Below are 17,015 nucleotides of genomic sequence, written 5' to 3'. Positions count from 1 at the left end.
ATTCCCTCATTTACAGTTTTCAACAGCAACACACAAATATGTGCACAAACATTTCATTTCTTTAATTATATTCTTTATTATGCTTTTTTCTCATTGTCTTCATTCCTTATCCAACCAATCCAGCTGATCATCAAAACCAAGTTTTGCTGTCTTCTAATGCTTTCATTTCCTTTATTTTCGATCATCTATGCTCCAGAACCATCAAGAACTGCAAAGTCTAGGTAAATCTTGTAGCTGCAGAATTGGGACATATGGTCTAAACATCACTCATCTATGGAGCCCGTGCAGTTCCTTCATGAGTGAATGTGACCGAATCTGTCTGGTAACAGACTGAGAAATTAGACTACAAATTTGCTATGTGCTGTCATAACATGAGAATAAACAAAATCGTTCGTGATTAATTGCTTACTTTTCATTATTCCTTAAATTCTCACAGGCTATCAGACCTCTACGGATAAAAACGATGACTTTATATAATGCTGTAGAAAAACACTTCTCTCATCACTGTCAGAATATGTGCACCATTACCATCACAAGACCAAAGTAGAAAACACTGAACAAACATTCTCACTTATTACTTACTTTGCGTCCTCTCCTGGCATTACCATTTCCTTTTCAGGTATTACAATTTGTGATGCAATGTCCCATGTTTTTGAGAACATCTGCAGTTGAATATACGACATAAATGGCTTATGTCTTCCTCCTTCCTCTTTACTCAGAATGTAAACCTGGAAATCAAAGTTCATTCGATTACCAACTGGACTATATTAGAAAGAAACAAATATCCACACTAAATGTAGGTATTTGATAGATAACTGATGAACAACTGGCCAAGCATCAAACATAAAAAGTGGTTACAATCCAATCATACATTTCACAATCTCCTGCAGAAATGAGCTGTCATAAAAAGCTGATGCAAATAAAAGCTAGCTCCTCTGAAGAACTTCTGTCATGAGATCTTTTTACTTTTGGAAAGTTATACAGGGTGCGATTCAAAAGTTTCAAGACTTAACTCAGAACAAGAAATTTATTGGACATTTAAGTACAGCAGACTAAAATTCTTCAAAATATGATCTTTCAGCATCAACACAGCACTGCCAGCACGTCTTCCACAGCTCTTAGCCCTTCTGGAAGGCCTCGGATGTCATGCTGTCTAGGGCTCTGGTCAGAGCCTGCTGGATGGCGTCGATGGAGTTGAATCACTTCTCTTTTGGGCCTGTCTTGATTTGGGGAAGAGGAAAAAGTCACTCGGAGGCAAGTCGAGGTTGTAGGGTGGCGGCAGCAGTGTCTTAACGTTGAACTTGACCAAAACTTCAGCAGCGGCGCACGACGTGTGAGCGGGCGTGTTGTCGTAGTGGAGAATCCAATCGCCCTTGATCGCCGGGCGGATGCAGCGAACTTGATCCCTCAAGCGGGCAGAGCACTCACACTAAGACAACACTCATTGTTTGAAAGTTCTTGCACACTCTCCACATTTTGATCTGTTCGGCTTGACGATGGTCTCCCAGAGTGGACATCGTTTTCAACATTCCCGCGGCCACCTCTGAAACGTTTGTGCCACATGAAAACCATTGCACGGGACATGGCTTCTTCTTTATAGGTCTCTTTAATCATACTGAGAGTCTCCGTGGCAGTTTTTAAGTCGCACGCAAAATTTACTCGCATAATGCTGCTCCATTTCCGCCTCTCCCACTTTTTGACCGAGGTCAATGACACACACTCATGCTGCAAGTGATGCGCACTCTCCAGGGTTCCCAAAGCAACTGCCGCAGCATCAGTTCATTCCCTGAGACCCCCCACCTGGTGGAACCGGTCCACACGCACTCCCCTACGCAGAAACTTCTGAATCACACCTTGTATACATTAGAACTGTTGAAGGTTACAGATTTTGCTTTCAGAAAATGGTCACAAGTTAGAGGTTCTACAAGTAACTTATTTCCTTCCAGAATTTTTGTGACTTCAGCAAAGGCCCTGCTACAGAGTGTTGGTCTCTGGTAATTATTGGGGACCTTTTCAGTAATGCAAAGTCTTTGGAAACTTGACCACACATCTTGAGAACAGCTTATTATGTTTTATCTATGCAGTATTTAATTGCTATAGCAATAAGCAAACACTATCTTTGGAATTTACAAAACAATGTTAGCTGTTATTTTCTTCTTTCCCTTGCAAACTGTGCCATACGAAGTCTTTTGAAACTTCTTTTATGTCTCCTCCAGCTTTCATGTGGATACCAAGAACAAATTAGAAAGTTGTACTAATTGTAAGAAACATTTCCCTCACACACACACACACACACACACACACACACACAGACAGACAGACACAGACACAGACACAGACACAAGGGGAGGGGGTGGGGGCAGGGCAAACGGTAGAAATACAATAATTTTAACTGTTTATAGAGACTTTCAAGTAGGAAAATTGTATGTGAAGTTATGAGGAATCCATACATATAATCCCAATACTTAGAAAGCTTCAACAGGCCATGATGTGGGAAGCAACTAGCTTTGCTCTACACAAAATAAATCATCTGAACAGCTGCTCAACAGACTTACAGAAATAAAAAAAACAAACAAAAAGAATAAAATATGGGATCCAGATTGAGATTTTGAGCCTCAAATTACAAGTATGGAGCTTTAACAATGCACCACTTGATTTGGTGGTACAGGTAAATCTTGTTATATGCACCAGCTATGTTTTGCAGAATCACCACACATACCGAGTTCACGTGAATCTAGAGTAATTATACACGTATATTAAGGGGTTTGATTCGCATTTACTCACAATAACCATTACAACTTTCTGCAACCCATTTTAATGAAAAGTTAACACACTTAAAAATATGACACACAGTAATTCATTTCCGTTAAGTCCATCTGCAACCTAAATAGCCTCTGGATCATCTACATTCAAAGAATCTGATAGTGCTGTGGACAATTCATTCTCCGTAATGGATTTCCTTACATGGCTATCTTAGTTGCTCTGATCCTCGGAATTTAGGCCAAGGTCACAGACATTCTGACATTCTCTTCGTCGTCATCAGTGATCCAATCTGCTGTGCCGTGTCTGCAATTTCTCTCATTGAAATAGTGGGATCACTTCATCTTCTAGGTCTGATAAGCATCAGGCCATAGTTTTTTTCACATTCACAAGTTTTGGAGTGGTATTAGTTCATATGTTTATAATGGCATCAGTTGCCATCTTAATATTAAACTATTGCCAGAAAATCTCAACAGTAAGTTCAACATTAAGATCACATCCTTCTACAAGACTGGAGAAAGTTTTATTCAGATAGTATGTCTTTAATGCAGAAATAAATCCCTGATCCATGGGTTGCAGTACATATGTAGTGTTTGTGGCAGAAATGGACTTCACTGTTTTGATTTCTACCAATAATGGAGAGTGAGTGACTGAGAACATTATCAAAAATGAGAAGAATTTTGAAGAAGATTTTTTCTTTCTCAATTATCTCTTCAGTTTATTAACAAAACAGCCACCGAAATTAGCAGAAATCATTCAAACTATTTTGCTCCATCCCAGCTTGCCCACCACAATCTTAGGATTCTGACAGCAGAAGACCATGAAGGGCTTGACTTTGCAATCCCTTCAACAGTTCCTCCAAAAACAAGGTTGCATCAGACCTTGGCAGCCTTAAATCCAGGTGATGTTTTTCTTCAATAGAAACGAATGTGCTGCTAGGCATTACTTCCCAAATACACCCATTTCATCAAGGTTTAAACCACGCCTCACAGTTTAGCCTCTTTAAAATCCTTAGCACCAACTTCATCACTATAGTGGCCTGTCCTATTATTTTAATGCTGTGAAAGCCAAACACTGCTGGAAACGATCAAACCAACATGAGCTGGCCACGACATGTGCTGGATCTTCCTCTTCTTGCGTTAAATCCACACACAGGCCCTTGGCTGTAATTTGAGTAGCAGTTCCAAGGAGAGGAATGTGCTGTTGGACGTGATGCTCAAATAAATGGCTTAGCATTTTTCCCAGTCTTTCTATCACTTCTGGGCGAGATTTGGGCACTCGAGATGCACTTACGTTAGTTGAAGATTGATCACTATTTAAACACATTCTTCACAGTAATGAATATTTCTCACTGTGGATTCACTTAGTCCAAAAGCAAGCTTAATGTCAATAATAAGCTCTCCTTTCTCACAGCAATCCAGAACTTTTGACTTTATTTCTAATGAGTAAGACTTTTGTACATGCTTCTTTCCCTTGACAGGGACACCTTCCTTCCTTTCACCTGATACTTTAAATACAAACCCTGTCATGTGAAACTTCACAACACTATTAACCTGAGCTGAGTATTTACATATTGACAAACACAACTTGCACTAACGCATTAGGGCTTACTTACAGCTTTTGTGTACTGTTGACAAATGGCAGCACTGGACTTAAAACTTAATTCGCATAGATGAAAAAATAAAAATAAAAAAAATGCAGAAAACTTAATTCGCATAGATGAAAAAATAAAAATAAAAAAATGCAGATAATGTATCTGTTTGTATGGGGTCTAGCTGTACTGATAAGCATGACACTGATTATGACTATTATCTTGAAATTATCATTGCATTTTTCTGACATCAGTTACTGTACCTGAGCTTCCACATGATCCTCAGCTTTCATAGTACCAGGTTTACACATTATCATCCCACGGCGAAGTTCATCCCTCTTCACACCTCTTACCAATGCACCAAGATTGTCTCCAGCTTGAGCTTCTTCCAGTATTTGATGAAACATTTCAATGCCTGCAAACAAACAAGTACTGACTAAAATTAAAATATGAATGATCAAATTTTATAAATGTATGAGGATGAGGAATTGATTGGTAGTAAGAAAATAGCAATCCACTTCAAAAATCAATTTCATTTGTCTTTCACCTTAAATTGATGTTTAGAGTTTTTTTTAACAAAATGGTAGTTAAAACAATTGTTTTGGGCATTGTAAAGTAGTTTGAAAAACAACTTAAAGATCTCTTGATGTGCTGCCACATCCATGTTTCCACTGCTTTCACATGTAACATGTTGTCATTTTTGTTATTAGATTAGGTATAGTTGTTACTGTATTTACAGTTGGCAGTCCTGTTAGCAGATCCAACTTGTGATGACCTTATTTCTTCCCTTTTATATCTTTGGCTCTTCAGCATTTTCTGGTTATAAGCTTTTCTGTAGTTTAACTTGTTGCTATATTTTATCATCCTCAAATTTCTTGCTACACACTGTCATCCTCGAAAGTTATTAGGGCTTCAAAAAAGTATTTTTGGTAATGGAAAACTTACACTTTATGGGAATTAGTTTATTTTCCCAGGAAGTAGAAATTGTGTAGGTACATCTACAAACCGAATGGACGTGAAGTGACACCATCGAGTGCCTCAAGATAGAATATTTAGAGATAAGCCAACACTTCTACAAGAAATGATCAAGATAATGCAACAAAATGTGGTACCATGATTGCTTAACTAAATGCTTTGTATAGGCTACCAAAGGATGTTGCTGTGCGTGCACTCTGTGGAAACGGTGCCATTAGAATTTACAAGCTCATGAGCCACGAAAGATGTGGCCAGTAAACTTCATATGTTTTGCTATTTCTGTGGAGTAACTAAAACTGGGTATTATTCTGGGTTGTGCAAAGGAAGAGTTAATAATACAAACATTAGACTAGCATAAGGAATGAAGTATACTGAGAAGGATGAAAGAGCAGCTCAAACATTTTGTGCTATCACAGATTTGCCATCACCTCCAAGACTTATGAAGTATACACAGTTACTTTTTGACAGCTTTAGTCAAGTGATATCTGTCTATGAAAACACTGTGGTGTGCAATGAACGTGAAACTTACATAGTTGCAAGAGTATAACTCTAAATTGAATTTCCCAAGAATTAAATAAAAAAATGTAATTCTTGTTTATTTTATGCATAAAAAATTTATCTGAGCTAGAATTCTGAAACTTTTTGGGATGTTTTAGGATACCTTTTGGATGAAAGCAGACTTCCAACAATGTACTATCAACAGGAAGAAAAATACATACTGATTACTTAAAAAAACTAACATTAATTTTGATTATCTGATGTAAATACTTCTAGAATAGAAACTTGTGACTGAAATGACGTGATTGTAGTCTACGTTTTAGACAATCAAGTAGTTAATGTGTACTTAAAAGTTTATTCATTTAAATAAGATATATATTCAGTGCATGGATTTCAAGTAGGGACCACCAAATGAAAAATGAATTCACTGTTCTTTACAGAAAGTGAATTGGATATGTGAACTAATGTGATTAACTGTGTACCAAAATGTTCAACAAGGAACTCTCATGTTGTACTATAATTTGCATCCTCCTAAGGTTTTATATTTTTATGTTAGAGCCGTGTAAACTTTGTAAAAATTGTTAGTACTTTTACAGGCTTTCACAGGCAAGTTACCTTAAAGTGATTCGCGTACACGCAAAAGCTTAATTTTGAGTCACCCAATCACAGGTGTACGACAATGAAACAACATGACTGTTATTTAATATCGATTATGACAACATAAATTCTCTGGGTCTTTGGTGCCCAATAAAACAATGAAATATGAGTGCAACTGAAATGCTGAAATGGTAAAGAGCTTACACACACACACACACACACACACACACACACACACTAGGACTTTTGATTACATACTGCAAATATTTTCAATTGCAACAGCCCAAAAGATAATTATGAATTTTCACTGTCACCTTACATAGGCTTCATTCCAACACAAATGCAGCACTACTGACATTAGAAATCTAATGGTGTAATATGTTTTTGTTCAGTTACATACCAGTAACAGTAGTTTTGACACTTTTGTTGTGGCCTATGAATTCTACATCAGCGCCTTTCTTGAGAGTTCCTCTTTCTAACCGTCCTGTGACTACAGTGCCACGGCCTTAGAAAAGAAAATGAGAATTACTGACAAAAGTAAAAAGTGCAATTTGAATAATTAAAGCAAACTGTATGAAATTAAACAAATTCTGTACCAGGTATAGAGTAAACATTTTCCACCGGAAGCATGAATGGTTTATCCAGTTCTCTTACGGGTGTAGGTATGTGCTTATCAATTTCATCCAGAAGCTGCAAAATTGGCTCGGCACCTATTGCATTACAATTCAATATTCAGTTCTTATGATTTAACAACAAACTGAAGCATGGAGAGTTTCATACCAAAAGCTTCCTACAACAATTAGCATTTACCTACCCATTTCAGGATTTCTGCCCTCAAGTGCACAGAGGGCAGAACCCTTTATCACTGGTATGTTATCACCATCATATCCCATTTCAGTCAAGAGCTCTCTCATTTCCATTTCAACTAATTCTACCATCTCCTTGTCTGCAGCATCAACCTAAAATATTTTAAAAGCTTATTTTTCCAAAACGCCATATATGTGTATCAATACATAAAGGCATTTATAAATAGTTATCTTAACAGTCTCAGTTGCAAGCTGGGAAAAATTTGCGGAAAATTGAACAAATCTTTACATGAAATTTTTAATTTGAATTTCTCCAGGCTACTACTTCCTGAAATATGAAACATTCCACAAGATGTACAGTGTATATCTAGTTGCAAAAACTGTTTTTCTATGTTACTACGGGGTGTTCAAAAAGTCTCTCTGCCGTGCCGTATGATTGTTAGCCATGCCTGCCGTAAGCTGCAGTGAATATACTGAAATGAAACTCGGTGAAATAAAAGTTATTAATTTATTGAATATTCATTTTTACTTACAAATTTTCACATTAAATGTTGAAAGTATCCCCCCTGTTGTTCAATACACAATTCAATTCATCTAATCATATGGCACGCACGGCTAACAATCATACGGCACTGCGGAGAGACTTTTTGAACATCCCATATAATAATACATAAACAAGAATTCCAAAACAAAATACTTTTTCAAACTATCACCACATCACACTACAGATACCTACACAGCACTCAAATTTTACTGATACAAATGTACAATTCTGGTAAATGGTATAGACTTATTGTTAACTGATTCTTCTATCACTGCTTGGTAGAAAAGTATCACCTGATAAATATAAAGCGCGACAGTGTAAGTGTATTGTACACTACTACTACTACTACTACTACTACTACTACTACTACTACTACTAATAATAATAATAATAATAATAATAATAATAATAATAATACGATTATGGGCTTGCGAGCTCACTATCAAACTATTATTGCGGTTTAAAAGTAACATAAAACAGTCTTGATTGCAAGAAACCTTTATTTTTGTGGTTACTGTTTCGATCAGTTACTGACCATCTTCATACCTCATATCCTGATGGTAGACAGTGGCAGAGAATGGAGCAGGCACTATGAACTCCATGAGTGTCTACTGCTGACGTTCATGGAGTTCCTAATGCCTGTGCCGTTCTCTGTCATCACCTCTCATCATGGTATAAGGTCTGACGATGGTCAGTAGCTAACCAAAACCGGTAAAACAAAAATAAAGATTTCTTGTGGTCGAAACTGTTTATGTTAATTTTAAAGTACTAAGAAGAGCGCTGTTTGCCATGAGAAATGTTCTCAAAAAATTACTTGTTACTATATTTATAACCTGACTGTGGCTTTACAAGACAAAAACTGACTGACTACATAAATTAATGATGTAAAACATCCACACTTTTACGATTTTATTTATTTAAGACAGAAATTATACAAGCACCTGAAAGGAAAGTTTTCTTCTCTCAATGATGTTTCTGGCATATTTGCATAGAACTGACCTTATTTATAAAGACCACTATGTGATTTACACCAATCTGCTTTGCTAAAAGAAGGTGCTCCCTTGTCTGTGGCATGGCTCCATCAGTTGCAGCAACTACCAGTATTGCTCCATCCATCTGCGCTGTACCTGTGATCATGTTCTGAAATATTGTAAGAAGAAATTTCAGTATGAAAGAGTGTAAAACACTAATTAAACAAAATTTGATGGTTTCTCTGTGCATTGGCCTGAAATGCAAAATATGAAATGTGTACCAGAGATATTTCTCTCAAAGGCAGCAAAATATTTCGCAACTTTTTTAATTGGAATCCCTTCTTTTCAACTATAAACAGTCCTATTTAAACTTCCGCAATCAGCAAGTTATCTGTAACAGAGGGTTTGTTTTTCCAATGTCCTCTGAACTTATTCACTGTTTGGGTAATGAATGATTAATTAATTAATGGTGAACTTCCAAGCATACAGCTGAGTTACTGTTTCCATATAAACTTCATTCATCATGATATAAAATTCAAAATGGAACTTGAAAAAGAGGGCTAACTACCTTTCCTTGATGTGTTATTGAATCACAATGTATACAGAAGACATACGCACAGTGATGCCTCAAGGCATCACCACACCCCACAAAAAAAATTTGATGCAAAAGACTCCAGTCTACAGAGCCCCAATACTTTCACTCAAGAAGAGCCACTGAAGAATTACAAGACCTATGAATAGTATTCTGAAGGAGTGAGTACTTAAATTGTCAAATTGAACATGCATTGCAGTCAAAATCAAGAACTGCTTGAGAAAGAGGTTGAAACTAAGAGCAAGGAAGAGAAGTCAAAAATCACAAAAAATCTCCTGGTTGCTAGCCCAGAATTTAGAAAGATCAGAAGACTCCAGTGCCTTTCACTCACTCCAACTGAGAAGTAAAGTTTTCTTTGTAATGTTATAGATTACCGAGGTCTCCAACAGCTCTGTGTGTGTGGTCCACTCCATGACAATTTGACTTGTCTTACATGGGGCACGCTATCAGAGCGGTCGAGAGATGCAAGGAACATCAGTGACAAACTTGACTAGGCAAATCAGCTATTTCCAAGCAATACCTTGAATATAATCATAAACTGAAATATGATGACACCAGTATTAAGGTGCAAATGCCAAGTTTTTGAGACAGAGAATTAAGGAGCCTATAGAGGTAAGTACATCAGAAAACCCAATACACAGGAGCAGAGGTTTCCATTTAAACAAGACTTGGGGTTCAGCACTCAGTTTATTACAATCTCGCTAGCCATCACATTCACCAAAGCTGGAAAACAGTGAGATGATTTGTGCTTCACAGATTGTCAATGCAGGTTCTGGAAAACAAAGGAGCATGAAACGGAGTAGTAGACATTGGGAATCAAACTCAGCTATAAATAGTGGTGCAATGGCAACAGAACTTCATGATGTTGTTGGAGTTCAGGCAGCAAGTACATGTAACAACAAAGTCACAGCACCAGAAGTAGACGGCTGGGTTGGTCACCGAAATTGTGCATAAAATGGGGACAGTGTATACCTGGAAGCACACTATTGATCAATAACACTGACAAAACATGAGATGACTAATTCCTAGTATGTGCCCATAAAGTATAATGAAGTAATACTTGCCCCCTAAGAAAGTCTGAGCTGCATCACTGTGGGCAATTAACAACATAGACCAGGCACATGCCCAACATGGTTTCCCGCCTGTGTCCATAGCACACAGTACACAAGCAACATAAAACATTACGCACAACACACAGAGATTAGACTTAACATAAGTTGCAGTACTGATCTTAAGAAGTGACCATGGCAGAGAGAGGAAGTTTTAACTGGGAAGAGAAAATGATAAACCAATATACCATCTTATATGCAGTCAAACCAATAAATCACATCTTCCATGTGCAGCAACAAGTATGCTGCATATTTTCATACTACAAATGTCTACATTCGAATCCCACCAAACACAGAAGCACGTTAATTTTTGAAGCACTGACATCAAATTGTGATGTGCCTTTGTAAGCCAATCATGGGTCATGTCACATGATCTCACAAGCCAATGACAACACATGTTCAGACCATAGGACACGTGATGTACTCATCCAACAGCAATATCACTGTTAAGTAGCACTAACACACAAACAGGAAATGTTAATGGTTTAAATTAATATGTACAGTGTAGCTGCAAGGAAAGCTTGACTTTCACATATAATACTGGTCACTAAGATTAATAAGCTAAAGAAAAGCTAAGCTTTCACATTTAAATTGGTCTTTCTTACATAGGTAGCATTTTATGATACATCACACAAATGTGCCAATAAAATTTTAAATAATGACAAATTTCTAGCCTTCTGGGCTTGAAATTCTTGTAAGTGGCTGGTCCTCAAAGTGTTCAAGTTTTAAATGAGAGTCAAAACACACTGTGGTTTAAGAGTGTCATCGCATGTTCTCACATGTAACGTAATTCCTTTTTTTTTTTAAAGAAATTTCCTTTGAAAGTAACACTTTTCAATCCACAATATTTTCCCGCGACCAGTTAGAAATAGGTTCATTTAAGCAGTTGCTAGAGTGTGCCAGAAAACAAGCGTCAGTCACTGTACGTGTGCAGCTACGATGAAGTGGGAAGCCCATACGTTGGTATGTGCAAAGCTTTAAGAGAAGCATTAAGAGATCTTGCATTACATCGTGAAAGAAACGGGACATCATAGGATACTTCACGAGCATCGGAACTTCATAAACCATATTAAAAATGCATAATTTTGCTTAAAGTGCACATTAGTATGTCCAGATTCACAAAGAAGTAGACCCCAACCTCATATTAACCCCTTGAGTACTGCAGACGTGAAATCCCACCGTGCTTCAGCTTTCCACAGGGTCTATGGACGTCGTCGGCCTCTACAGTGTCATTTTGCAGGGGCACTGCAGACGGCATTCACCATCACAGCCTGGCCGGTGCCAGAGTCCTAATGACAGCTTTTACAGTCAGCCGGTTCTGCTACCAATGGTCCTGTGGATATCCACAGGCGACCAGCAGTATTCCTGTCCGATTCCATAGTTGTCGTTCAACATTCATGCTAGCTGGGTCATGTTATCTTCTGCATTCTGCTTCTGTGGTGTCAAATGGGAAACAGGAAAATCACTAAACATTAACATGGGTCTCTCAGTGTGTGCCGCCCTCCCATTACAAACCAGATTGCTCTGTGCATGAGCGAATCTGGCAGCTCATGCTTGTCAGAAAAATTTTTTGGGTAGCATCTGGCTTCTTGTTGCTATTGCTGATAAAGCTAACAGCCACGCTCAAGAAGCCAGAAGCGGGAGAAGTCAACTATGCATGTGCATGAGCCCACTGGTAACTGCTCAAATGAACCTAATGTAAACAGTTATGATGTCACGCTCATCAGAAGCAGTTTGTTGTTATGAAGTATTATGTAGTCTTCACCTTACAGCCTTTGACACAATTTGCTGTTGGCAGACGCTTGTGTGTGCAGTGTGCTCTGTTGTTGTAAATGGTGCCTTTAATTCACAACTAAAGTTTTATCTGTTTTCCTCGTTTATGTTTCCTTGCTGTAGTAATGTTCTTTGTTAGAGCATCAGTTCTTACCAGTCAAAATCACAAAAAATTTACTTGAAAACTAAAACAATGAAAAATTTCCGGGTGTTTCCTGGCTGTCCCAGGGCATCTACACCCTCATCCACTACTGGTCCAATGCCGCCAATTTTATGAACATTTCGGTCATTTAACTTACTACAGAAAAGGGCAGGAAAAGTTGTCCATGGAACTTGCACTGAATGGCTTTCTGCTAAATCATTAGTCTCTGTCACAAGGGCATAAAATATTACCACTTTTAGAGGCGTGTGCTGTGTGTGCGTGCTGGTTGAAGACATTTTAGAAAAAGATCTCTTGTATTTAGTTTGCAGGCAAAAGATATGAGAGATCATTATTTTGACATTTTTTAAATTAACCGAATTCTCTTCTTGAAGAATCACCTCATGCAGTACATTACCATATTTCCTCATGCAAGGTGGATAGCGAAAACCATTTATGCATTCAAAAACTTAAATGTTCCTCGATGAAGCTGAACTGCAACCACAAGAACAGACTGTAATTTGTTATGTTTGCATTTTCCTTATGTTGAAGCATGATCCTGTGTAACTTCAGAAGCCAAAACTCTGAATCTGGATTTCAGAATCCTTTCAAAACTCCATATGTCTATATCAGGTTGCCAACAGTGATAGCCCACATGTGGCTTTAGGAAAACCAAAGTATCATTTATGGTTCCTGTCCCTTTTTCTGCTGCCCTGACTTTCCAAATATGGTGCATCAGCATTCTTTGGAATTCGTTCCATAGTCCCCCTGTTCACTTTTGTGAGCTGTTCCCTTGGACTTGTTCGTTCAGCAAATACCTAGCTCTATTAAGCACATTATTTTCCTTTGAGCAGTTGTGTAGAGTGAGGTCACACTGTTACGGGACTGTTAAGAAATGCAGGAAGACTTGCAGATGTTCAGTGTTTGGTAAACAGATGCCAGGTAGATTAAAATGTGAGTGTGCCTTTTCATTTGTCTACACAATGTGTGATCAGTTATAAATATCTACTAATATCTGTTCACAGTAATTAGAAGTGAAAGCAATACATAAATCTGTGGTGTCACTACCAGACACCACACTTGCTAGGTGGTAGCCTTTAAATCGGCTGCGGCCCATTAGTATACGTCGGACCCGCGTGTCGCCACTATCAGTGAATACAGACTGAGCGCCGCCACATGGCAGGTCTAGTCTAGAGACACTCCCTAGCCCTCGCCCAGTTGTACAGCAGACTTTGCTAGCGATCGTTCACTGTCTACATATGCTCTCATTTGCAGAGACGACAGTTTAGCATAGCCTTCAGCTACGTCATTTGCTATGACCTAGCAAGGCACCATATTCAGTTACTATAATTACTATCTTCAAGAATGTATTCTGAACAGATAATATTTTGAATCATGTACCATCAAGAGCAACATTCATTCATCATTAATGGATTATAGTTAAGTATCAAACTAAGTACGTCCGCTTTCTGAATTCTCATTCCTTGTCATGTTCCTGACCTCACATCAGTATAGTTCTTCCCTTCTCACGCTAGCCTGCATGAGCCAAAACGCGTGAATTTCGGCCTCCACTCTTAACACGGTGTTGGCTCTTCTGCTAACACAAAAAAAAAATAAATAAATAAATAAATAAAAAAATAAAAAATAAAAAAATAACCTTGGGGAGACTTTTTACTAGACAAATTTCTCAGAACAATCCTCCAAAGCATGTATTTTACCCATAAAGGAAGTTGGTTACAAAACCTTTATTTGTCAAATTACTGAATAATAGTGTGAGATTGGGACTCATTATTCGGTATCACCCCCCACCCCCCCCCCCCCACAGGCAAAACTTTGTCCACCAGCACTTTGACAACTTTTTATTAAGCCCCGAAGGTGAAGAACATCCTTCCCACCTCTCCCAATCTGATCATATCAGAGGCATGTCATATACCAACCCTGCTGCAACCCAACCTCTGCAGAGCTCTTTTTTTGTGGGTGTGGTGCCCAAACAGCTGCTAAGCTGATTAAATGGCCATTACCAAACCGTGGTCAAAAGTGTCTTAACAACCCAACGGCAGAACAAGTGACTCAGCACATGTTCATCATATGATATCTGTATTTCCCCAGTCCAGTATTTGCTTCTCTGAATACATAGGTGGGAATTGTCTTAAAGCATATTGTTCGATCCTGCCTTCTCCTTGATCTCAAGGTGCACTAGCTCGTCCCCATGCCTCTCACTTCATTCCATTTATCTACACTAACAGTGTTCTCTCTGCAATCTCCCTCTTCCTCTCTTCAACCCAACTCTCTCACAATTCACGTAACTTCATTTCACTGGGTAACACAAAGTACTTCCCATGTCTGCACCAGAATGAAATCACCAGAGACACTTCTTTAGCATTCTCTTGCTGCCACTCCCTCTTTGAAGTTAGCCTTCCTCACCGAGAGAGAGAGAGAGAGAGAGAGAGAGAGAGAGAGAGAGAGAGAGAGAATTCAAAAAAGAGCTGGTTAAATTACATGAAGTGAATATGTCAAGGAAAAAAAATATTCTAGTGCACTACATAACATATATTAAACACTGTACAGGGACCTACAACTACAGATGTAGATGTACAGAGCAAAATGGGTACTGGAAGGAACACTCATCAAATTTTATACCTCTCTGGCATGATAATTTCTATAAAAGTTAACTGCCAAATTGCACACTATTATTTTGGTGACCTGTGATATCAATAACATGGCTTCTGTGATCATTTTTAGACTTGCCACAACTAATGGAGAGGGAAGCTACCGCATTTGCAATTAAGCACCTCATTCAATCTCACAACATTCTTTTGAGACACACATTATCAGGCCACACTTTCGCAAACTGACACTACTGTAACTGAGTACCATCAACAGCTACGCAACTCTAGCACAGTATCAGTACATAAACCATATTGGTCTCATAACTGCTTGGTTCGATTTTAGCATAATTTGGATACAATGTGAAACATTTCCTCACTTCATTTATATCTATTGTATCCGATGTGAGCTCATTTGATTGACATCTCCATATGAATACATGACCAGTTGACATTTCATTATTATAAAACTTTTCCGCTGTTATTTACTGTATGCCTTTGTGTATCAAATCCACAGTTTCAGTATGATGGCAACCCACCACCTCTCTATGTATCTCACATGGAAGAACTTTCCATACAGGCAATGATTAAATTGATATGTTGAGAAGAAAATGATCCCAAAGATCAAAACTAGTGGTCAACAAAAAATATTGTACAATAGCAGCTTTTGACTGAAGATGTATTTTTTACGTGCAAAACTCCATGTATGTTCAAGATAACATACATCTGAGTACAAGCTTTCAAGGATTTGCGCAATTTTATTGTCAAAAGATTGGACTCGCGAATACCTCACTCTGTACACAAGCAAGTCCAGCTTACTGCAGATGGAATGCCATCACCTAGAGTCGTGTGATTGACAAGCACAATAATGGAAAATCAGAATGAAGGTAGCACAACATGCCACATCATCCCTGACCAGATTTCATAGTCTCATGTTTCACTACTGTGGACTCTCTGAAGTATCTGAACTTTACGTGCTGTGTCTGTTCAACACAGCACTCAGGCGCGGTGTGTATTGTCTAGCAAATGTTCAGAATTACAGAACAGCTTAAGATCTTTGGCCCTACCCGATACACAGCTCCCACTGCCCATGCCAACAAGACTATTGTTTGCCAAAATTACATATTTTATAAGACCCTCCATCAGTGCTATGGGTTGCTTACTTTCTGAGTGGCGATGTATTTTATTAATGTAATGGTGCTTAAGACTGGCCTTTGTAACCATCATATCCATAGCTTTAAGATGTACATCAAGCTCTGAACGACATACCATAAGCCTAGATATTGTGTCTTTATTTACTAAGATGTCATTAGCAAGTGGGAACCTATCAGTGAACCACTTAACATCTGGATTCACCAAACCCATTTAACATGTTCTGGTGACTATTTTTCGTGCAGCAGAAATTGCTTAATACACAATGACTTACTATAACAGCCACGAATTCTGCGTTATCTACAGCCACTGATGGCTACTTCACACCTGACTTTAAGAAGCAAGCTTTAAAAGTCTGCTCCCCTCTGTCCAGCCAGTGTGTACCTACATACAGATGTCAATGTGGCATAATGGAATAGATATGCTGCACTAATTTTTGGACTACGTTTATGCTACACATCCATTCATGAAGTTTTAAAAGGAAATAGATAAAGTAACTAAGTTTCCCTTTTTGACTGAATGCAAACTAGGCAGTGGGTTAAGCAATTAAGTGCACAAGAGGTCAACATGTGGCAATCTTTAGACAAATGAATGCATTGGGTGGGTTGAATCTCCCAATACCAGATGTCAGTTTTCACCTGTTACATAATGATGTTTGGGTCTATGAGGTCGCTCTTACTCAGAAATAGGACAGAACACTTACTATATTTATTTAGCTTTTATATTAGTTTTGGAATGTCAGCTGTACTGATAGAATGGTCTGCAGAGTAGCCCAAGATCTAGGTTATGTTAACAAGTAACAGTAGTTTTATTACAAGTTGGCAAAGCCAGCAAATATTAATGTGAAAACTTAGCTGTGGTGAATGTACCTTTTGATAACATCACGAGTTAAAGCAGAAAGT

The 17,015-nt window shown here is 38.2% G+C and overlaps 1 protein-coding gene across 1 annotated transcript in view; it reads right to left on the bottom strand.

Moving 5' to 3' along the window:
- The window catches only part of LOC126089661 (elongation factor Tu, mitochondrial), a 56,305-nt gene that overhangs the window by 17,231 nt on the left and 22,059 nt on the right, over positions 1–17,015 (bottom strand). The window contains exons 5-10 of the mRNA XM_049906928.1: positions 8,771–8,911; positions 7,236–7,380; positions 7,018–7,131; positions 6,822–6,926; positions 4,615–4,766; positions 583–728 (exon numbers count right to left, since the gene is read on the bottom strand). Of these exons, the coding sequence (XP_049762885.1) occupies positions 583–728; positions 4,615–4,766; positions 6,822–6,926; positions 7,018–7,131; positions 7,236–7,380; positions 8,771–8,911 (803 nt within the window). The remainder of the gene's footprint in view (positions 1–582; positions 729–4,614; positions 4,767–6,821; positions 6,927–7,017; positions 7,132–7,235; positions 7,381–8,770; positions 8,912–17,015) is intronic.

The sequence above is a fragment of the Schistocerca cancellata genome, chromosome 1 (genome assembly GCF_023864275.1).
Source record: "Schistocerca cancellata isolate TAMUIC-IGC-003103 chromosome 1, iqSchCanc2.1, whole genome shotgun sequence".
Classification (NCBI taxonomy): Eukaryota; Metazoa; Arthropoda; class Insecta; order Orthoptera; family Acrididae; genus Schistocerca; species Schistocerca cancellata.
This window is presented reverse-complemented; position numbering and strand designations above follow the sequence as displayed.